The sequence below is a fragment of the Girardinichthys multiradiatus genome, chromosome 11 (genome assembly GCF_021462225.1).
Source record: "Girardinichthys multiradiatus isolate DD_20200921_A chromosome 11, DD_fGirMul_XY1, whole genome shotgun sequence".
Classification (NCBI taxonomy): Eukaryota; Metazoa; Chordata; class Actinopteri; order Cyprinodontiformes; family Goodeidae; genus Girardinichthys; species Girardinichthys multiradiatus.
Window position 1 is genome coordinate 9,506,275 of NC_061804.1, and position 24,331 is coordinate 9,530,605.

A 24,331-nucleotide genomic window follows, 5' to 3' on the forward strand; every position below is an offset into this window, starting at 1 on the left:
ACATGTTCTTGGTCTTTAGGGGAGAAAAAGACGGAGAACTCGGTGGTCCAACACACGAACGCGCCGGAAAAAGAAAAACTCCGACGATGAGGACAAAAACAGCGACGAGGACTCCAGCGAAGAGGAGGAGAGTGAAGAGGAGGATGACAGCGATGAGGATTTCAAGGTGGAACGAAACAGAAAGAGGAGGAACCGGAACAGAGAAAGACGGAGCTCAGATTCTTCCACGTCTTCCGATGACGATCTACCTCCGAATGACGACCCCTGCAAACACTGTGGTCTCCCCAATCATCCTGAGCTGGTGGGTTGAGCCCTCGTTAACGTCCAAACCTTCATTTATGCTTTGAAATGAATTAAGCTGTTTTTTCAGGGCATCTATTCTTAAAGATGTTTTTATTTCGAGATTGTTGTGTGTAAGTTACAAATGTTGCTTCATATTTGCACCTAATTTAGCTCAGGGAGTATAATTATGCAAACAGACACTTCCTTAAAGCAGCTTCAGGGCAGCCCACTCTGCCTTGCTGAAGTTCTCCAGATCCCTCAGATTGTGAAGACGCTTCCTGTCTGCAGCCCTCTTAAGATGACCCCACAGATTTCCGATTTAATTTACTGCTGAGCCCCAAAGAGGTGCTTCTAAAATGTTGTGGATTTGATGTACGGTTGGACTCGCAGTGATTTTAGCTGAATGTATTGGGTCAGAACCGACTGTTATTCGCAACTGTTCATAACTTTCACCACCTTGACAAGAAATCCCAAAGCATGATGCTGCCTCCGCCATGCTTCACCAGGGTAGTTTTTGTGCCAGTCTTACTTTTTGGAGCTGCTGCTCCAAAGTTATGTTTTATAAGTCCATGACACGTTCTACCTGTCGATCTATTAAACTGCGTCTGAAAGAAAATTCACCTTTTCCAGCAGGAGTTTCTTTAAGCATCTCTGCTCGCTTCTTCCTTTAGCTAAAGACAAAGTTTGCAGAGAGGTTAAAAAGAATCAGGATGATGCCAAGAGGTTAACGATCTCCTGTGTTCTCCATGTGTCCGGTGGGAACTCAAGACGACTGAATGCTGAAGCGGGTTCTTCAACAAAGTATTAATTTGAAGGCAACCAGGTTTTTGCAGCTTTTATTTTTCCCTTCAACGGATTTGTTTTACAGTTGAATGATACACGATGTCGTTTATGATGGAAATTAGGAATGCACCTAAAGTTGAAGTAAAAGTTGTTTTTGAGAGACTCTTAATCTTTCATCATTTAATGTTCTGTCATTATGTTTCCACGTTGAAAAACCCTAAAGTTGATGTCTGATTAGAAGGGCAGTTGTTTGAGAAATACCAGCCTTATGAAACCTTCAGGTTTAAAGAATAAAAGCGACTGAAAACAGCCTTAAAATACTAACATCTTATCAACACTAGACAAATATCTCACTGATGAATGGAAATGTATACAGATACAAAACGTCTGAATTTACTGTGACTATAAGTGAACCGCTGTAACTCGTTTTGAAGTTCTCCTACATTTTCACATCTTTTCCAGATCTTATTGTGTGACTCGTGTGACAGCGGCTACCACACAGCCTGCCTCAGGCCTCCTCTCATGGTCATCCCGGATGGAGAATGGTTCTGCCCGCCCTGTCAGCACGTACGTTCATGTCAGAGTGTCGCTAACCAAAGAAATCACAAGAAGTGACATCTGAGTGAGGAAGATTTTTCTCTCGTTTCCCATCTGCAGAAGCAGCTCTGCGACAAACTGGAGGAGCAGCTCCAAAACCTGGATGCTGCGTTGAAAAAGAAAGAACGGGCTGAGAGGAGGTGAGATTTCCTTCTTCGGCTTTCAGTAAAAACTGAGTCAACACTCTGACCCTGGTTTCTGCTCTTCCACTGACCCTTTAGAGTCTGCAGTTTAAGGCTTGGGTCATCATATTGGCTCCAAAGACAAGCCAGTGGGTTTAAGTTATTCCCACTCATGGAAAAGCAAAAGCAGAACTCAGTTCAATAACTGGATTAACGAGCTCCCTCTACCTCCTGACAAGATCATGCATGTACTGCAAGGGAAAAATACCCTTTTTGAGAAAATCTGGGCCCCTTGCTGGAGTTCATGAAAAAACGTTGATGTAATCAAACAAATATTAAATAGAGACGATAAGGTGTGAAGATATAAGTACATATTAGGGGTGTAAAGGTACACAAAAAAAGGATGTTTTTTTAAATTTCTTAAATTAATTTGATTTTATTGTGTTCTAAAATTTAAAAATAAGTGGAAAGTCTGAAACTGTCTGAAAATTTGGTTGAAGTAGTATAAGCAGGCGTAGCCAGTGCCTGGACAGATAAACTATATAACAGAATAACCATCTGTCAATGTTGATGTTCAGAAATTCTTAAATAAGATTGTTCCTATATTTCAGAATAAAATGTGTTTACAGCTTTTTGGAGTTGTTTTGATATTTAGACAGCCTAGTGTCTAAATGTTTCTTTCTCCCCTGTAGCTGCATTAGACACCTTAATGTTCCCACATAGCAGAGTTCAGTGATAGCTGGGAGTCCTCACTGTTTGGTCCTGGTGTCACTTTTTAAAGTTGCCCTACAGAACATTGCATTGCACACTTGGTTCTGCACAATAAACTCATTAAATGATTATTTATATACAGTACAGACGAAAAGTTTGGACACACCTTCTCATTCAAAGAGTTTTCTTTATTTTCATGACTATAAATATTGTAGCTTCACACTGAAGACATCAAAACTATGAATTAACACATGTGGAATTATATACTGAACTAAAAAGCGTGAAACAACTGAAAATATGTCTTATATTCTAGGTTCTTCAAAGTAGCCACCTTTTGCTTTGATTACTGCTCCGCACACTCTTGGCATTCTGTTGATGAGCTTCAAGAGGTAGTCACCTGAAATGGTTTTCCAACAGTCTTGAAGGAGTTCCCAGAGATGCTCAGCACTTGTTGGCCCTTTTGCCTTCACTCTGCGGTCCAGCTCACCCCAAACCATCTCGATTGGGTTCAGGTCCGGTGACTGTGGAGGCCAGGTCATCTGGCGCAGCACCCCATCACTCTCCTTCTTGGTCAAATAGCCCTTACACAGCCTGGAGGTGTGTTTGGGGTCATTGTCCTGTTGAAAAATAAATGATGGTCCAACTAAACACAAACCAGATGGAATAGCATGCTGCTGCAAGATGCTGTGGTAGCCATGCTGGTTCAGTATGCCTTCAATTTTGAATAAATCCCCAACAGTGTCACCAGCAAAGCACCCCCACACCATCACACCTCCTCCTCCATGCTTCACGGTGGGAACCAGGCATGTAGAGTCCATTCGTTCACCTCTTCTGCGCCGCACAAAGACACGGTGGTTGGAACCAAAGATCTCAAACTTGGACTCATCAGACCAAAGCACAGATTTCCACTGGTCTAATGTCCATTCCTTGTGTTCTTTAGCCCAAACAAGTCTCTTCTGCTTGTTGCCTGTCCTCAGCAGTGGTTTCCTAGCAGCTATTTTACCATGAAGGCCTGATTCACACAGTTTCCTCTTAACAGTTGTTCTAGAGATCTATCTGCTGCTAGAACTCTGTGTGGCATTGACCTGTTCTCTAAGCTGAGCTGCTGTTAACCTGCGATTTCTGAGGCTGGTGACTCGGATGAACTTATCGTCCGCAGCAGAGGTGACTCTTGGTCTTCCTTTCCTGGGGCGGTCCTCATGTGAGCCAGTTTCTTTGTAGCGCTTGATGGTTTTTGCGACTGCACTTGGGGACACATTCAAAGTTTTTCCAATTGTTCGGACTGACTGACCTTTATTTCTTAAAGTAATGATGGCCACTCGTTTTTCTTTACTTAGCTGCTTTTTTCATGCCATTATACAAATTCTAACAGTCTATTCAGTAGGACTATCAGCTGTGTACTGTATCCACCTCCTGCACAACACAACTGATGGTCCCAACCCCATTTATAAGGCTTGAAATCCCACTTATTAAACCTGACAGGGCACACCTGTGAAGGTGTGTCCAAACTTTTGGTCTGTACTGTATGTGACCATAAGAATGTATTTAGAAATCCCTACAATAGACAAATCAATGAATAAATATTTCCTAATTATTTACATGCACCAGTAATTTATTAAATACATATATTAATAATGTAATTAATGTAAAATTAATCAACTGAGAAGTTATTATATGTTAAAATCTTCTATAATTAATTCAGCATTGATTTAATTGTGGTTCATGTGCTGCTGTGCACCAGGAAATGATTTAAACTGTCTGTAAATACCCTTGCATCTGATTGGTTAACCTTTACAGTAGTTATGTCTTGAGCAGCATTGGCAATCATACAATATTTAAATTAGTTTATGTAAAAAAAAAAGTTTATTCATAACAAAATGTATATCAGTTATATATTTAGTTTTAAATGTAATAAATGATTTTTATATCTGTTTCTAGTTTTAAATAATTTACATACTTAAGTAATCGATTTATTTTTTCTTTTGTGGTAGTTTTGGACCTCCGTACTTGACTGTCACAGTAATTTACTGCATTTAAGATGTACTTATCAGTTATGTTTTACAAATTTACAATCACTAAAGATATTCCTGCTAGAAACCGCCTAAATAACCTTTTAATGCATTTAATTTTGTCCAAAAAGCTTTATTAAATGCAGCTGCCGTGTTTATTGTTTGTATGTACTTAATGTGTTTCAAACTTGTTCAGGAAGGAGCGGCTAATCTATGTGGGAATCAGCGTTGAGAACATCATCACGCCTTCTGTAAGTACATACCAAGGCTGCGTGGAAACAAAGTGCTTCACCTGCTCATGTCTGCAAAATAAAAGACGTTAAAATCGTCGCAGGTGGAGGTTGAAGAAGAAAAGCCTGAGATCATCATCAAGGAGAAGAAAGAAGCAAAGCGCAGTAAGAGCTGGGGTCGGAGGTCGACGAGGGCGAAGAAAACCATCAGCTACAGGTTTGAGATAAACTTAAATGTCCTCCTCAGGTGACCAGCCAGCAGCACACAGATATTATGAAAGAAAGTACACCCTCTTTTTAAGGTTTTAACGTAAAAATGACCGAACTTACTTAAATGCATACAAAAGAGATTAAAAGGCAAACTGGAAAGGTTTGTGAAAATAAGTACACCCCAAAATCTTTTGCTGCAGTACCATCATCTGAAAAAATTTTGAACAAATCTACCTTTTTAATTTGTGCACATTTAATCCCACAGTAATTGATAATTGTTTTTAATTTAATCACCTTTGCCACAATTGGCGACACCCCTCAAAATACCTCCACCATAAATTTAACCAGTCTTTTTTTAATTTGTACTTTAGCATCTAGGAACTTTTGGTTTGCAGTCCCTGATTTACTGTTTCCCTGGGGAATAAATATGATGTGACACCGAGGGCCATTTCTCTTAGCCATTACTCAAAATCAGAAAGATTTTGGAGTAAAATGCATTTTTGTAAGGTTTTATAACCATTTTTACCAGGGGTGCCCTTAATTGTAGTTGTGGGGTTGCATTTCTGTTTAGTTAATTTTGGTGCTTCTGATTCAGCCTATTTAACAAAACATTCGTAGTTCGCCGTGGCAACTCAGCTGTTTATGTAGCACTTTTCAAGTAGTCAAATATACTGAAGAAAAAACAAGAATCTCTTTAATTAGAATGTCGTTTGGTATTTTTGCAGACTTGTGATGGAAAATGTTATGCGAGCTATTGAATTAGCAAAAAGCTGTCATGTCTAGAACAGGCACTAGGGGGCATAACCTGTGAGTTGATGTGTAATCAAACAGTTACCAGAACATCCGACAGTCAATCAGAGGGCGAAGGTCATCAGAAAGCTTTGTAATCAGCTGCTGGAGTTTAAAATACTTCACATTTCTGGTGTGCATGAAGCCATGTGGTCATGCTGTGCAACTGCATAACTCCAGGAACACAAAAAAGACTGGGTGCCTTCATGTTCTCATTTGTTCTAACATGGACCCAGTCTGATGTCAGTACACCCCACATGGTGTCAGTTTGGTTGTCCGACCACCTGGGTTCATTAGAACCCATAGTGGCTGCACTGCTTTTAGGCATGTGGCCTCTGCTGTTTTCAACTTATACCAGGGTTTTAAAAAGTTAGTTTCTAAACCATTAGGATTTTTCTTTATATCATTCCTACGGTTTAAAGTCATTTTAATAAAATGCCTGAGAACATTCTGGAGTGACTGTAGTTTGGAGTGAAGTTGCTCCATTTATCGCATATTTTGGTGGGAAATTAACCATTTTGTCCTTTCAGTTCATTATATTCATAATGCGCAAATTCACAACGAAGTCATCTAATTTGCAATAAAAAACATTTACTTTAAATACAGAAATACATGGTCAATTCAGTTCAATCATACAAAGAGTCCAAGTCAATTACATATATCCAATTAGATCCTAGTTATAAAACAATGCAGCCAAGTCATTGCTACATGCAATCAGCCGATTGAAAGGAAAAATCCCCTTTTAACAGGAAGAAACCTCCAGAAAATCGACTAAAGAAAGTAAGATGTTTTCACTGTTTCAACAGTCTTACAAAAACTTTAGTTAAATTTCCAATTTGTCAAGAGAGTTATTGCAACACAATGGTTCCACCTGCATGAAAAAATACCCTCAGTAAAAGCAAAATTTGGCCAAATGAACAAAATGTCCACAATGATGCCTAAAGGTTAAAGGAATTAGACAATCTGTTTTAATGTAGAATTAAATAAAAGGAAAAACATGTTCACTGCTGTCCAGTGAGATTTATGAACTATTTAATCAGCTGTTCAGGAAAGGTCGCCATGGTGTCAAGTTGCTTACCTGTGGACTGATGTTGCATTAAATGAAAAACACTATAAAAGTTTGTCGAGATCAACTTGTTCCTGGAGGAGATGACTAACTTTCCTCTCTTGTTTTACAGATTTGATGAATTTGATGAAGCCATTGAGGAGGCCATTGAGGAAGACATCAAAGAAGCAGAAGGTGGAGGTAGGAAGGATGTTGTAGCAGATGACCATTTTCATATTACTAGGAAAGAAGATGGTGGTAGACACAGCGTAAGGTGTCTTTTCTTTAGTGTCAATAAAACAAAGCAGCGTAATGGAAGGATAGAGAATTGTTACAAGAGATTGAGACAAGAAAAGGTTTTTATTTGTATTCAGCAACCCTGAGTAAATACCCTGTAGAACCACCTTTCACCACATTACTGCTGTAGGGCGTTGAGATATTGTTTTAGATCCTAAACTTCTCCACATCTTCATGTGCTTTGTGTTGGTAATCGCACTAAATCCCAAATAAAGACCTTGAAGTTTGTGTTGTAATAATGTGACAAAAACTGCTTAAGTTTAAGGAATATAAATACTTTTGCCAAGCAGTATATGTCCCATTACATTAAATATTTTGGGAAGTTTTTTTTATCCTGACTTTGTCTGAAGAACCGCTTTTTAATTGTAGGAGCCGGTCGAGGTAAGGACATGGCTAACATCACAGGTCACAGAGGCAAGGACATCTCGACTATCCTCCAAGCAGAGGAAGGTAAAGAGAACGGCCGACCTCCACGACCCAATGCCGCTCAGCGCAGGAAGAAACGGCGCCGACTTAACGATCTGGACAGCGACAGCACTGTGGACGAAGAGGAGAGCGAGGAAGAGTTTCGCCTCAGTGAAACGTACGTTCTAAATGTTTGGTCTCGTCCTCTGAGTCGTGCATTTTGTTTCCCACCTTTACGGAACTGTTTGTGTTTGGATTTAGCTCGGAAGAAGAGTTTGTTGGGTCCGACAACGAGACGGAACCAGAAACTGAAGCGGACTCGAATGGCAGCGACTTCGGCAGCAACCGCAGCGGTAGGCGCCGCCCTTCTTCATGGAACAGAAAGCCTCAGAGATCCAGGCAGAGCTCCAGGAAAAGGAGGAGACCAAAGTGGTACTCGGATGACGAAGAGGAGGAGACGGATGAAGTGGATGAGGAGGAAATAGGTAGAAAGATTCTGGTGGTTTTTAATCAGGTTGGACTTTAACTGTTTTGTGTTAGGGTGCTAAAAATAAAGGGAGGAAATGAAAATCAAACCTGGCATTGTGGTAAAATGGACAAAATCCGATTTCAAATGTTTGTGGTTGAATAAATGAGACAAAAGTGACAATTGTCTAGCTGATTTTAAAGGAACTTAAAAATAAAATTATTTGCTGTGAAATTCACACCTCAAGTCTTGTTTCCATAAGTACATTATGTTTATAAAAAAATAAATGAGTCTTATTTTGAGATTTTGAAAATATTAATTTAATTGGTCTATATTTGTAACAAATCAGTCTCACTTCCCCCCTGCAGAGACAGAGCGCTCGAGCGATTACAGCGACAGCGATCTGGACATGAGTCGGCGCCGTTCTCGCCGGAGCCACAAGAAGGAGGTGAACTACTGCGAGACGTCAGAGTCCGAAGGCTCTCAGGCTGAAAGTAACCGGGCCAAAATGAAACCCAGACGGCGCCAGGAGAGTTCTGACAGTGACGGTCAGTCAGAAACTGTTTCGTACAGGAAGGAGCTCATGATGCATCTCATATTTAAATTAATTTCAGTTTTATTTATATGGCACCGATTCACAAGACAATTCAATCGAATCATATAGATGTCAAGTCAGGTTCATACATTCCAATTAATTCTAACCATCAAACAGTTCAGTCAGATTCAGTTATTTATTCAAACTGGACAAAACGTTTTTCTATCTAAGGAAACCCAGCAGATTGCATCCAGTCAGTGACTTGCAGCATTCCCTCCTCCTGGATGAGCATGTAGAGACAGTGGACAGTCACTGGTGTTGACTTTGCAGCAATCCCTCATACTGAGCATGCATGTAGCGACAGTGGAGAGGAAAAACTCCCTTTTAACAGGAAGAAACCTCCAGCAGAACCAGAACCAGGCTCAGTGTGAGCGGCCATCTGCCACGACCGACTGGGGGTTTGAGAGAACAGAGCAGAGACACAAAGAAGCACTGATCCAGGAGTACTTTCTATGGGAAGGAAAAGTGAAACATTAATGGTAGTAGCTCCTTTAAGAGGCTTCATTTAGGAGAGAAAGGCAGATAAGCATATGAACTCTGAGCCAGTTTTCAAGTCTAGAGAATGAAAGAGACATCAGATAGTCACAGTTGAAGCTCAGCCAGTAGCCATGTCTAGGAGAGAGAAAGGGTTAAACACTGAAAGACAGGGCCATGTGGATAATCTGTAGAAGGAGAACATTAAGTTGTTGGCAGCAGCAGTTCAGCCGATGCCCCCCTCAAGGAAGGTGCCACGGCTAAACACACAGTCAGGCCAGGTGTAGCTTCTAGAAAGAGAAAAAACTGAGAGAGAATATAGAGTTGCTGAAATAACTGCAAATAATGCAAAATTGGAGAGTAGTGTGAGAAAGTAGCGAAGAGGGTGAAAGTGGTTATGTCCTCCAGCAGCCTAAGTCTATAGCAGCATAACTACACAGATAGTTTCAGTTCAGATTATTTAGTTAAACGGCGCTTATTTACAACAATGTCGTCTCAAGGAACCCCACAAAGGGTCCCACTGATGGTCATTGTTATACTAAAAACCACAATGATTGGAATACCTCCCTGTGTCAGATTGATTATAACCATTGGAAAAGAGAAGGGGTCATACAGGTAGCATAAATGGAGGGTGTGTTTGCACCTAAACCATAACTGAGCCGGTTTAGGCTAAACCTGACTCCCCCTTACTCCAACCAACAGGGAGGGAGGAAGGAAGGCTCCCTCCCTGATAACCTAAGCCACTCTAACTATAAGCTTTATCAAAAAGGAAAGTTTTAAGCCTAGCCTTAAAAGTAGACAGGGTGTCTGCCTCACGGACTAAAACTGGGAGCTGGTTCCACAGGAGAGGAGCCTGATAACTAAAGGATCTGCCTCCCATTCTACTTCTAGAGACTCTAGGAACCACCAGTAAACCTGCAGTCTGAGAACGAAGTGCTCTGTTAGGAACATATGGAACCATCAGATCTCTGATGTATGATGGAGCTAGATCATTAAGGGCTTTATATGTGAGGAGGAGAATTTTAAATTCTAGTCTGGATTTAACAGGGAGCCAATGAAGGGAAGCTAAAATAGGAGAAATATGATCTCTCTTTTTAATTTTCATCAGAACTCTTGCTGCAGCATTTTGAATCAGCTGAAGGCTTTTAACTGCATTTTGTGGACATCCTGATAGAAAAGAATTACAATAGTCCAGCCTTGAAGTAACAAATGCATGGACTAGTTTTTCAGCATCACTCCTGGACAGGATATTTCTAATTTTGGCAATGTTCCAGAGATGAAAGAAGGAAATCCTAGAAACCTGTTTAATATGGGATTTAAATGACATGTCCTGGTCAAAAATAACACCAAGGTTTTTTACTTTATTACCGGAGGTCAATTTAATGCCATCCAGGTTAAGTGATTGACTAAGCAGTTTCTTTTTTAAAAGACTCCGGTCCAAAGACAACAACTTCTGTCTTGTCTGAATTGAGAAGCAAAAAATTTAAAGTCATCCAAGTTTTTATATCTTCAAGACATGCTTGTAGTCTATCTAACTGGTTGGGTTCATCAGGATTTATGGATAAGTAAAGTTGAGAATCATCAGCGTAACAGTGAAGATTTATCCTATGCTGCCTAATAATTTGACCCTATTGGAAGCATATATATAGTAAAGAGAATTGGCCCAATTACTGAACCCTGTGGTACTCCACAATTAACCCTGGAGTTTAAAGATGATTTATCATTTACATGAACAAACTGGAATCTGTCAGACAAATAAGATTTAAACCAGCCTAGCGCTGTTCCCCTGATCCCTACAGCATATTCCAGCCTTTCTAAGAGAATATTACTTTATCAAATGCAGCACTGAGATCTAACAGGACCAGAACAGACACAAATCTAAGGCCATAAGAATATCATTAGTGACTTTCAGCAGAGCTGTTTCAGTGCTATGATGAGCTCTGAAACCTGACTGAAACTCTTCAAACAGGTCATTGCTGTGTAAATGCTCCCACATTTGATTAGCAACAATTTTCTCAAGAATTTTAGATAAGAATGGAAGATTGGATATAGGTCTGTAATTTTTCAAGTCATCTCGATCAAGCGAAGGTTTCTTAAGCAAAGGTTTAATTATAGCTACCTTAAAATGTTTCTTTTTAATAGAATCAATTTTATTTTGGAAGAATCCCATAAAGTCATGGCTGCTAAGAGCTAAGGGAATGGATGGCTCAACAGAGCTATGACTCTGTGTAAGTTTAGCAACTGTACTAAAGAGAAACCTAGGATTATTCTTGTTCTCTTCTATTAATGATGAGAAATAAGCTGTTCTAGCTTGGTGAAGTGTCTTTTTATACAACAGTAGGCTATTTTTCCAGATTAAGTAGGAATCCTCTAAGTGTGTAGAGCACCATTTTCTCTCCAATTTTCTAACATTGTGCTTTAAAGTACGCAGCTCTGAATTAAACCAAGGAGCAAGCCTCCTATGAATAATTACCTTCTTTTTCAACGGGGCTGCATTGTCTAATGCATCACGCAATGATGAAGAAACACTATGAACAAAAGAATCAATTTGTGAAGGGGAAGAAACAGAATTATTACCCTTCACTGTGCTTTTCAGTGATAATGAGGAAATTAAAAGTGGAACAGATTCTTTAAAGGTTGTTACAGCATCATCTGATAATGATCTACTATAATTAAATTTTCTTTCAGGTGTGGAGTACTCGGTTAAATTGAACTCAAAGGTTGTTAAAAAATGGTCAGACAGGACAGGGTTATGAGAAAATATTATGTCTTTACACTCAATGCCATATGTCAGCACAAGGTCCAGAGAATGAAGACAAAGGTGGGTAGGTTTGTTAATGTTTTGATCAAAGCCAATTGAGTCTAAGATAGCATTAAACGCTATATTTAGGCTATCACTTTCAGTGTCAACATGAATGTTAAAATCCTCCACTATAATAACTTTATCTGTATTTAACACTAAATCAGATAAAAGGTCTGAAAACTGATCTAAAAATTAAGAGTAAGGGCCTGGTGGATGGTACAAAACAACAAACAGAAGTGGTTTTAGTGCTTTGCAATTTGGATGAGGAGAACTAAGGATTAAATATTCAAAAGAGTTGTAGCTATTGATTGGTCTGGGGCTAATCAATAAATCAGACTGAAAGATGGTTGCTACTCCTCCTCCTCACCCAGTATTTCGAGGAATGTGAAAATTTAAATAATTAGTAGGAGTTGACTCATTTATAGTAACATAATCCTCTTGCTGCGGCCAGGTTTCTGTGAGGCAAAATAAATCAATCTGATTGTCACAAATCAGGTCACTAACTAGCAAAGTCTTTGAAGAGAGAGATCTTATGTTCAGTAAGCCACATTTAATTGTTTTATTTTATTTTCAGTCCGAGTTGTTTTAATTTTATGAGATTTTTATGGTTTCCTCCTTTTAGATTATTTTGTAATCTATTCAATTTTGGCCGTGGGCGAGACACTGTCTTAATAGGGTAATGGGTGGGTGTTTCGGCCATGGAGACAGCTAATTCGACCTAGTTCTGACATTGATGGTAAAACGTTTTGGGTTTTCTTAGCAGGACTGAGTGGAGAGATTATGGTCCCTGTGTTTTATCTGCAGCAAACAAAGAGGGAGCTCAGACAGTACTCAGGTAACAGCCAGTCAACACATTCAACCTCCAAATTTCTATAGTGAATAATTGAAATGCTCATTCATAAGTTTTACCGGACCGTTAATTTTGTTACTACTTATTTGCACTGAAGAGTTGGCCTGTAAGTAATAACTTTCTATGCAAACTCTCCTATTATTGACTAATTCATCTATCTTTCAATGCACAAATCCAAACCAGACTAACCATTTTCAGGTTATTTCCATAATCATAGCATCATTTAAACATTTATACATTCCAGTAATTCAGTTGTTAAAGGTGAACCTGTATTATGTAGTTTCATTAAACACCGTTTTTTTTTAATGATTCTGGCTAACCCTTACAGCTAGAAAAAACCCAAAATTCACTTTCCTGGAAAATTTGAATATTACATCAGACCAATAAAAAGAGTTTTTAACACGGAAATGTTGGCCTGCTGAAAAGTTTGTATTGTAAATTGAGTCGGTACTTGGTCGGAGTTTGTCGACAAGAGCAACGTCAGCTGATCAGCAGAGGAAACCATGAAGTGCTTTAAACATAATGCGTCTTTTTCTACTAACGTTTTTCTTTCCACTAATTTTTCCATTAATATGCTTGACTAGAGCACTATGAACAGACATTTTATTTAGCAATGACCTCTTGTGGCTTATTGTCTTTATTGGGTGGTGTCAATGACTGTCTCGTAGACAACTGTCAAGTCAGCAGTCCTCCAATATAATGGTGTGGGCCATATAAATACATTTTCAATGTACCCTGATTTGAGATGAACCTGTACAATATATAAAGCTGAAGTGTAAGACATATTTAACTTGTTTTCACTTTAAGTGCCTCAAGATGGTTTAAAAAGAACTAAAAGCCATTTTTCTGTCGGTTTGTTTTATAAAGCAGTGGAACTGCAGGCAGCTAATACTGGATGTTTTTCCATCCCTCCAGCGAGTTTCTCCAGAGATTCTGAGGAGGAGTCGAAGGACCTAAAGTTGAAGAGAAGAGTTGACTCCTCGGAAGAAGATTCTAGGCAGCGACGCAGGCGCCTAGCACTGAAACGCAGGAGAGCATCTGAAGAGGACGACTCGGACTCGGACGACTCTTCAGAGGAGGATCGTCCCATTCGTAAGCGGGTGAACCGCATCGACTCGGACGATGATGACGAGGAGCCTGAGAAGAAGCCCGCGGAGGAGGAGCCAAAGGGAACAAACTCGTTGGACAGTTGTCCGACAGAGGCGCAGCCCACAGACAGACAGAGCGCGACAAAGAACTTAGACGGCCTTGGCAGCCACCCTGTCGCTGCTGCTGCTGACGCTCCGGCTCTCATTCCACACCTGGAGACGCCTAAAACGGTCAGTTCCACAGCATCTGTTCCCAGCGCACCGAACGGACTGGCGGGCCAGGAAATGGCAGCGCAGGATGAAGACGAGGACGACCTGTTAGGAGTCACAGACTTGGTTGACTACGTCTGCAATAATGAACAATTGTAAAAAGACAACAAAAATCTTGTACCGTTTCTTTTTTTGTGGTATTGTATTTTTATATTGCTTAACTTTATTATTCCCTCCCCCTTTCAACAGTTCTTATTGTTTATTTCAGTGTGGAGCTTGATTCTCATCAGTCTCACCAACAGAAAGAACTGGGTCTCCATCACCAGTCTAATCCTGTCCCAGTGGGGCTGTGAAACCAGTAAGGGCACCAACATATCATCTTAGATCCTCCAGTTCCACTGCCAAACCTTCCTCCAGATGTGTCGTCATTTCACCTCTCATCTACCTGGTTGTTTTTAGATTTGTACCTGTTTGTTTAAGCACTAATGTATGAAATCTGGCACTGAAACAGTTTGTATTTTGTCTGAGATTAGTTGTCTAACTTAAAATATCATTCCATCCTTGACTCAAAGTTTGTGGCATCGTTTTAAAACAGTAGTTTCATGGGTTACATGGGTTAGAAGATGAATGCCACCCTCACGTCTTTTTATTCTGAATTATGGAGTTGGTTTAAACAATCTTTGGCTAATATAATATTTCCACAGAAATGATGTGTAATATGCAAAAAAAACTCCAAGTTTACTTGCTGCTCTTGTCTGACATCTAGCGGTTGTCCAGGGTGTCTTTCGGGACTTCCACAAGTTAAAACAGGTGTTCAACTTCTGCGTTGTAGTTGCCAAAATATCTAAAGTAGTTATAAGGCTGAAGATTTATTCACATAAATCAACCTACACACAATTTGTGAGCTTCCAGATTCAAATTGTATGTCTCTTGAGGTGAAATTTTGAATTTTTTAAAGAATTCTTCAATTTATAAAGCTTTTCTTTCCCCTTTTAGCTGAAAAAGGTTCCACTGTAAATTACATATTTAATAAGCTAACCCTTAAAACAGCTGGGATGATTCTGGTCACACTGCTGTCTGGAAATCTTTTTGCCCCTTTTTCTTCTATAATGCTCCATCTGTCTGTGTTCAAGGTGTGAATGTCTGTGACCAACCTGTGTTTTTTAATACCCCACCCCCCCACCCCCCGTATCCTCTTTTTGAGTTTTTGTATTTGAGCAATAGAGTAGCTTTTTGTATATTGTATACATTGTGTAATTATTTGCATTCTGTGTATTGCCATCAGCCCCAGTGGTGAGCTGTCCGTTATTAAGAGTTGTTTTGCGGAAACAAAATCAAAAAGTTCAACCATTGTCCCTCCTAATCCCCAGATCTTGTCCAGTGTGTTCGTATTTCATTTGTCACGTTATTTTATGTATTTTTTTTTTTTTGTATATCTAATCTATGATTTGTCTCTTGGCGTAAAAGTGTCTTATTTTTTCTACATTGTCTCTTGTAGGTATATAATTGTGCAGATACATCATGTTTGACAACATACCATCATTTTTTTCCACGTTCTTCTTTCCCACATTTTCTAGCACTTCTTCTGTTTTCATAATCTTGAACCCAAGTCAGGTTCCCTGACTTCACCCCCAGGATCAAGATCATGAAAATTCTGTATAATAAACAGTTTGGAAGAAAAGTTAAGTTTTTCACAGAGGGAATAGACATAAAAATGAAAACCGAAGACTATACTGACCTCTGCTGGAACCAGTCTCTCTGTATATCTGTAGTTTTTGCTGTATTATATTTAGAGGCATTTTGTAATCATGGAAAAATAAATATATTGGGCAATTCTTTGGGATTGCATGGGTTTCTAATAGTTTTTTTTGTAGGGAAGTAATATTGGCACAACAGTTTTTAAAGATAAATTAGAAGATAGAAGATCTGGGCATGTTTTACAAATGTTTATCTCCTGGCCTCTTGTGTTGTCTTGTAGGAGACCAAGTACTGGCACGTCACTGGAGTTGAATGGGAAGCTAAAAATCGGTGGTCAGCTGTATCTGATTTCAGAGGTAAAATCTAGCCTGTTTGTAAAATATTTTGTAAATTACTCTGAGCACGGTCTGCACAGAGGATAAGTCACTTTGTAGCAAAAACACGACTTCAAGGTGAAAAAAACTATACGTGCTGCTTGCAGTGCCCCCAAGTGTTACAGTAATTAGCCTTCATGGGGACAAAATTTAGCCAACCTGAATATAAAAGTATAACGAATGTGTATGTTCCAGTGGGTTGAGGAAAGAAATGTATTGATATGTATTGCATAGAAACAAGTTTAGTGAGGTTTGTGAAAATGACCAGTGCCAATGACTGAAGTGTTAACTGTCCTCCTTTTTACCTCATGAAGCTGGGAAGAAAGAAACCCTGTCCACTGTGCATAGTTCCTAGTAGACGGATTGTGTATTGTCTGCTATATTACTTTTGTTTGTTTACTGCTATTTCTTATGGATTGGCTCTCTTGTACATTTGTTATAATAAATTTGGTTTTAAGCCTTATGCTTGTCTTGCTCTTTTTTTCTCATGTGGGTTAGTCACTGAGCACATAAACATATATAATTAAACTATAATTAGTAGTGTACAAAGTTTTCAAGCTTAAGCAAGGAAGTTGATTTAAATGTTTTCTTTACAGTTGGACCACAATTAAACCCATTATAATAAAGCAGATTTACATGTGTATAAATTCAGATTAAAGATGGAATAAATAGCATTCTATATCATTTTTGAATATTTTGGTTATGATTCTTTAGCATTACACTTTTATTGTGAAATTATTTTTCTATTTTCAGAAAACATTAAATTTTAATGTTTGATAGTGTAAGCCAGAGTCTTAAATGACTTGAAAACAATGCTACTGTATAGCCCCCTTAGCATGGCAATAAATAAAAATTTTAGCCCTCTATAAGTTGCATATTAGCCTTAAGTGTGTTGGCTAAGCATGAAGGCTTGTTTTGGCAGCATCCAAGATAAACTAAAATGTATTGTCAACTTTGGTCATAAACAAGTATATAGCGTAAGAAAACAATATGTTTCTCAAGTCTAACATTCAGTATGTTTTTTTACAGCTAAAATATACAAAATAGGGAAATGAAAGCTTATTTGGTGTTAGCCATCTTTTAGCATAGATTAGCTTACAATGCTAACCATGCTAATACAAGTATGCTAACATGATCACCAAAAATGTTGACAATATATGTTTGCATGTTAACAAAGACGTCATTTTGTTTTGGTAGTAATCAGGGCTTGACATGAACTTTCTTGCTCACCAGCCACTGTGGTTACTGGTTTTCCAAAGTTACTAGCCACTCAGCATTTTCACCAGCCACAATGTTGAGAATTTATGATTAACGCTGACTATAGCGTGCTAAAGTTTACTTGAACTAGATTTACAACATTTTTAAATGTAAATGACCCTTTTACACAATCATATCAAGACTACATAAAATATTTACCACTTCAGGTCATTATCAAGCATTCAGCTCTGATAAGGTTCTGTGCAGGGGCGTTTTTAGGGTCTAAAAACATTGGGGGCTTTAGCCCAAACCCAAAATATATTTAAAATAAGACAGTTTACAAGTAATTTCAAGTTCAAATACATAGGACATACTGTACCAGTTCTCTTGTCTCGGCTGGGTTTAGACTGAAAGTAAGTTACTGTGAATCAAACAAAAAAGGTTTACAATAATTTTACATGTTTTTTATTTTTGTTAGAAGCTGAATTAAGGATAAGAAGAAACTGATGAAAAACCATTTTGCTGAATTAAACACTTTAAAAGGAAAGGGAGTTGAGTTGTGATGTTTAAAATATAGCATAGAGCCTCATCCTGGACCTTATCAGTACTAATATTACAGTTATTAATAACTGTATACATATGGTATCATTGTTTAATTAGTTTAGTTTATATAATATTACATGTGTAATTCAGAAAAATAAAATAGTTAACTAATTAATGTCCATGTGTGGTAAGTTTGTATGATTTATTTCCTAACTACACTGCATCTTTAAACCCATAGCTTTATGTTTAGAATCAGCACTGAAGATATGAAAGAGAAGAGGGAGGCTTGGTTGTCACGGAGTGATCTTTGGACTCTGTTTGTGGCTTTGTGTTTGTTTATCTTTTTGCTTAGATTTTTCTATTTTGGTTTTTGTATCATGTTTTTCTTTTCTCCCTCTTCCGCCTCCTAGTGTTTACTTAAGTTCTTTTATGGTTGTTTTCTTATTACTTTGTATGGTTTATTATTATTGTAATTATTATAGTTCTTAGACTTCCCTGGATTCTCTAGTTTTATTTCTCTTTAGTATCTTTATGTTTAATTGTGTTTTATTATTTGTTCCTTTGCACTCTTCTTGTTTACTAGTTTATTTTCTGTTTCCTTTCCAGTTAATTCAGTTAGTGTGGTTAGGTTTGTTTACTTTTGTATTCAGGTTTTCTTTATGGGTTCTTTGTTTGTTCTCAGGTTGTTGTTCCTATGTTCCCTCTAGTTTCTCTGTTTACTTTAGTCATGATTATTCTAGTTTTCTTATTCCCCATTTGATTATTTATCTTTGTCTATAGGTTTGCTTGGTCTGTGTTTCTGTTTATTGTTTATTAGTTACTTTGCCCATCCTCAGTCTTTGTATTTGTTTCATCCGTTCCTTCTGCTTCCCTGCCTCCTCGTCACACCTGTTACCTGTGTTCTCTGATTACCTGCCCTTTGGCAGTAAACAAAGTGGGTATGTCTCTTTTATGTCTCCTCGCGCTCCGCGCAGGTCGAGATTAAATGTAAACAAAGTCACGCACGTGACACGTAGCCCACCTGGGCGTGCGTCTATAAGTAGCACGTGGAAGGCTACGTTCGGTCTCTTTGATCTTCTCGCTGTCAACCGTCGCGTGTTTCGCAGGTTGGTCGCTCCTATAAGTCCGTGTTTCGGCGCTTATTGGGTATTGCAGGTCTAAAAGAGGTAAGCACACGGTTTGTGTGTTTCGGCGTCATCCTGCCTGTGACTTTTTCGTCGGAGAGCTCTTTGTAGCCCTCTAAGGCTGTGGTTGACATTTCTCTGTTTCTGTGTTAGCAGAACTCTAGTAGCCGGAAGTTTGATGCTGGCGCTTCTTTTCCCCTGTTGAGACCGGGTGGGGAGGAGCGGACAGCTGCAGTTTTCAGTTGAGTGGAAGCTGGATGTTCTGACTGCGTTCTGTGCTGCACAGTTCTCGCTCAGATTGCCTGGCTCGTGTCTGTATTGAGAAGCAGTGGATCAAAAAGAGGCCTCTGATCGCGTTCTTCAGTTCTATTGAAGTCCTCGCTCTGTTGGCCTGGTGCCTGCCTGCATTTCCCACGTATGTGATCGGGATGCTAGCGTGCGCTTCATGTGGGGTTACTCTACAGGTAGAGGACGGACATGATCTGTGCCCCAAATGCCAGGGCATGGGTCATTTCAGGGAGACTCTGACGGACCCATGCATGAACTGCAGCATTTTGCCGTTTCCTGTTAGAGAGAACAGGCTACGTCAGGTGGAGAATCTCCTCTTCGTGGCCGAGCTGCCACCCTCAGGGATGCCTCAACCGTGTTCCGGGAGGCGGGGGGATGCGCCAGCGGAAGAATGCCGGAGCCCACGGAGGAAGAGGCCTCGGCTGGAGCGCCCATCTCGGCTGAAAGTGGACTCTTTGAGGGCCGAGGTGGAGCAGCTCAAGGCTCTACTCAAGGCCCCAGAACCCACGCCTGCCTTCCAAACAGCAGCATCTTGGGAGTCGGGGAAGGACCTGGAAGATGATGGAATCTCTGTGAGGGCCTCCAATTCATCCAGTCCCTTGAGGACCAGCAGGACCCCTTCCCAGACCCTCGGGATTGGGATCCCTCAAGTATTGGAGGAAATGATGGCTCAAGTAATTCCCTTAGGAGTTCAGTTAGCTCTGGCCCAGGGGAGGAGCCATGCCCGCTACGGGCAATTATTTTGGCAGCCTTGGCCAAGGTTGACCTGGACGATGCAACCGTGGCCCGGCCAACGGGAAACCCGTTTTTTTTGCCGGGCTCCGGCAGCCCCTCCGTTCAAGGTGCCACCGTCGCCGGCCTTCTTGGAAGAGCTTCAGCGCTGCTGGAGCGATCCTAGAAGCTTCTCCCACCATGGTCGAGACGCACGGATCCTGGCGTGCATGCGCAATCCCGGGGATCATGGTCTGGACCGTATGCCCCCTGTGGATCACTGCATCGCATCACTGGTTCTTTCCCCAGATGAGGCGCTCAGGGAGAGGGCCCGCTGTCCAAGCGCCCAGTGTTGGGTGACTGACGACTCCTTGTGCCGTGCCTACAACATTGCGGCTCGTATGGCACGTATTGGCAATTCCCTCTCTGTCCTCCTGTTGGCACAGTCCCAGATGCTGCAGCCGGGCATGGCGGGAGCAGCACTGGGCGACACAAATGACGCAGCTCTCCAGGCCTTTGGACTCATGTCCAGGGAACTCGGTCGCCTTTTGTCCACTCTGGTGGTCACCCGATGCCAGATCTGGTTGGCACAGGCCCCGATCTCGGAAGACTGTAGGCAGAGCTTGCGGAGGCTGCCGGTGATACCGGGCCAGCTGTTTGGACCGGAGGCCGAGAGGGCACTGGAGCGACGTCGGCAGTCCAGCCAGGCCCCTGAAGCTTGAGGTGGTCGCAGCGGGGCCATGGGACCCCCTGCTCCGCAACCCAGGAGACATGACGTGCGGGAACCACGGCGTCAGTTTCAAACCGCCACTCCCGCACAGTTTGCGCAACGGAGCCGCGCTGTGGCAGGAGCTTGGTGGCAGCCCGGAGTGGAACAGGCACCACCTCGCGGGGCTCTGGCGGGTCCAGAGAGGAGCCGGTGCCCCCCCAGAGGCCAAAGCAGGCGGCAGAGGGCGGGGAGGTTTTCACAACGGCGCCTGGCCTATTGGGAAACCCACTGCAAGGATGCGTGGGTGTTAAGAACTATGTCCCAAGGGTACAGGCTGCAGTTCCGCCGTCGGCCTCCACCCCCATTGGGGGTCAGGGTGACTCCCGTCACAGATCCTGCATGAACTGCGATCTTGCTGCAGGAAATAAAGACTCTGCTGGACAAGGAGGCCATAGTGGTGGTCCAGCCACATTCGCAGGCCGACGGGTTTTACTCAACCTATTTCCTGATCCCAAAGAAGGACGGTTCCCTTCGGCTGGTGTTGGACCTCAGGGGGCTGAACCACTTTTTGAAGGTGCTGCCATTTCGGATGCTCCGCACCTGCGACGTCCTTCGGGTAATCAGTCCAGGCGAGTGGTTTACATCCGTGGACCTGAAGGACGCGTACTTCCATGTACCGATCCACCCAGGACACAGGAAGTATCTGCGATTTGCAGTCCACGGCGGGGCTTACGAGTTTTCGGTCCTGCCATTCGGCCTTTCTTTAGCCCCTCGGATTTTTACGCGGTGCATGAAGGCGATCCTGAGCCCACTGTGCCTGTCAGGATTAAAGATCCTGCCATATTTGGACGACTGGCTCATCTGTGCCCCCTCCTCCGGCGGGGCGGATCGGGCGACGTCCAAGGTCCTGGCCCATATCAGAGCACTGGGGATAGCAGTGAACTATCAGAAGAGTTCTCTCATCCCGGCCCAGCAGGTGGTTTTTATCGGCATGGCCTTGGATTCAGTGGCCATGCTGGCTCAGCCGACCCCGGACAGGGTGGACAAGATTCAGTCCCTGCTCCAGTCTTTTCGGGCAGGGGCGGCACCCCCAGTCAAACTGTGGCTGAGACTGTCGGGGATGCTGGTGGCGGCCTCGGCTCTGACTCCTCTGGGGTTGCTTTATCTACGGCCCTTGCAGAGGTGGTTCAACAGCCTCCACATGGACCCCAGGTTGCACTGGCAGGTCAAGGTGCGGGTTACACCCGGCTGCATAGTGCTCCTCTGTCGCTGGCGGGACAGGGCATATCTGCAGCGTGGGGTCCCCCTCGGTATGGTCCCTGCAAGACGGGAGGTGGTGACTACGGACGCATCACCGCTCTGATGGGGAGCAATGTGGCAGTGCAGGTCCGTCCAGGGGCTGTGGGGGCCTCAGGAGGGAACCCTGCACATCAATGTCCTGGAGCTCAAGACGATTTATTTGGCGCTAAGGCACTTCTTGCCCTTTCTCAAGGGCAAGCACGTGCTCGTCAGGACGGACAGCACCTCAGCAGTGTTCCACGTCAACCACCAGAGTGGGACCAGATCACTGCAGTGCCTGAGGGAGGACTGGAGGCTGTGGACCTGGGCATACCCTCGCTTCGTCTCTATCAGGGAAATGCACCTACCGGGGACGAGGAACTCTGTGGCCGACTATCTGTCCCGACAGAGGCTCCCCCCCGGGGATTGGAGGCTGCATCCTCAGGTCGTACAGCAGATATGGGATCGGTTCGGCAGGGCCCAGGTCGACCTTTTTGCCTCAGGGAGCAGTACACATTGCCCCTTGTGGTTTTCCCTGGCGGAGGCCAGCTCCCCACTGGGGATGGACGCCCTAGCGAACGCATGGCCAGCCGGCCTGCTGTATGCCTTTCCCCCGCTTCCGTTGCTTCTGCCCAGTCTCCACCGAGTGAGGTCGTCGAGCCTGAAGGTTCTATTGGTGGCCCCCGAGTGGCCCATGAGGGTCTGGTTCCCACTGCTCCTCAGTCTGCTGGACAGGGAGCCATGGCGGCTCCCGGTCAGGGCAGACCTGTTGTCTCAGTTGGAGGGGAAGGTTTGGCATCCGTCTCCGGGCCATCTTCTCCTCACGGTGTGGCCGCTGAGGGGTGCTGGTAGCCCCTGACGGATCTGGAGCCCTCCATTCAGCGGACACTGTAGAATGCCAGATCTCCTTCCACATTGAGGACTTATGCCCATTGCTGGCAGTGTTTTGCGGAGTGGTGCAGACGCAGAACAGTTGACCCAATTTCGTGTTCCCTGTATAATATTTTGAGGTACCTGCAGGGTCTATTGGATGCCGGACGGGCAGCATCAACCCTGAAGGTGCACCTGGCTGCCATTTCAGCCAGCCACGACGTTGTGGATGGCAGACGAGTGGGGACACACTATTGGGTGTCACAGTTTCTCCAGGGTGGAAGGAGGCTGCGCCCCCCGTTACGGAGACTGGCGGCAGCATGGGACCTCCCACTGGTGTTGAAGGCCCTGAGTGGGCCACCTTTTGAGCCTATGGGGGCTGCCCCATTGAAACTGGTGTCTGTTAAGACTGCTTTTCTGTTGGCGGTAACAACTGCCAAGCGGGTCAGTGAGCTCCACGCACTCGCCATCACCCCTACCTGCCTGCGTTGGAAGGCAGGCGGGTCCGGAGTAATGCTGTGGCCGAACATAGCCTTTCTCCCTAAGGTTCTGCCCCCAGGCTACGTGAATACAGCCATTGAACTGGCGGCATACTGCCCTCCCCCGTTTCAGTCCGAGGAACAGAGGCTGGCTAACACGCTGTGCCCGGTCCCGGCATTGCAGCTGTACATGGTGGCTACAGGTGCTATTCGCTAGTCGGACCAGCTGTTTGTGTGCCACGGGGGACAGAACAGAGGGCGAGCCCTTTCTAAGCACAGGCTGTCGCATTGGGTCGTAGATGCTATTGCGCTGTCTTATGAGTCTGTGGGGGCAGCTGCCCCTTCTGGTGTTGTGTGCCATTCCACCAGAAGTGTGTCTACGTCCTGGGCGGCACTGAGGGGCATGCCACTGGGCAATATCTGCGCGGCGGCGTCATGGGCAACACCGTGCACGTTTGCACGCTTCTACCGCCTCAATGTGGCACATGAGTCCGCACTGGCCTCGGCAATCCTGCCTCTGGCCCCTTCTACTAACTGAGAGGTGAGTTACTACTCCATTCCTCGTGACATTGCTGGCATAAGTCATCCACTTTGTTTACTGCCACTGGCAGTCAGGAAGGAATGAAACAGAACAGAAGTTACGCTGTAACTATGGTTCTGTGAATTCCTGGATGACTGCCAGTCACACTGGTCACTCGGAACTTCTCCCTGCGAGAAGATCCCAGAGACCGAACGTAGCCTTCCACGTGCTACTTATAGACGCACGCCCAGGTGGGCTACGTGTCATGTGCGTGACTTTGTTTAAATTTAATCTCGACCTGCGCTGAGCGCGAGGAGACATAAAAGAGACATATCCACTTTGTTTACTGCCACTGGCGGTCATCCAGGAATTCACAGAACCATAGTTACAGCGTAACTTCCGTTTTGTGTCATTGTTTGTTGCTGGTTCCTTGTGTTTGTCATACCCCGTTCTCAAACCACGTTTTCCATGTGCCTGCAGAACCTCTTGTAAGTTTTTGGATCAGGATTTTGTTTGCATCTGCAGTGCCTTGTCTGGTTTCTTTTGAAAACCTCTGGAAATAAAGCTAAAACCT

At 43.0% G+C, this 24,331-nt stretch overlaps 1 protein-coding gene across 2 annotated transcripts in view; it reads left to right on the forward strand.

Moving 5' to 3' along the window:
* Positions 1–16,501, forward strand: part of rsf1b.1 (remodeling and spacing factor 1b, tandem duplicate 1) — a 33,254-nt gene extending 16,753 nt beyond the window's left edge. The window contains exons 7-18 of one of the 2 annotated variants that reach the window (XM_047379250.1): positions 20–301; positions 1,528–1,632; positions 1,723–1,802; positions 4,701–4,755; positions 4,839–4,951; positions 6,912–6,979; positions 7,445–7,658; positions 7,742–7,965; positions 8,315–8,494; positions 13,584–14,121; positions 14,235–14,324; positions 15,945–16,501. In XM_047379250.1, the coding sequence (XP_047235206.1) occupies positions 20–301; positions 1,528–1,632; positions 1,723–1,802; positions 4,701–4,755; positions 4,839–4,951; positions 6,912–6,979; positions 7,445–7,658; positions 7,742–7,965; positions 8,315–8,494; positions 13,584–14,121; positions 14,235–14,319 (1,944 nt within the window). In that variant the 3' untranslated portion in view covers positions 14,320–14,324; positions 15,945–16,501. Of the gene's footprint in view, positions 1–19; positions 302–1,527; positions 1,633–1,722; positions 1,803–4,700; positions 4,756–4,838; positions 4,952–6,911; positions 6,980–7,444; positions 7,659–7,741; positions 7,966–8,314; positions 8,495–13,583; positions 14,122–14,234 lie in introns of both variants that reach the window. The other variant, XM_047379249.1, reaches the window with a different exon arrangement.
* The last annotated feature ends 7,830 nt before the right edge of the window (positions 16,502–24,331 follow it).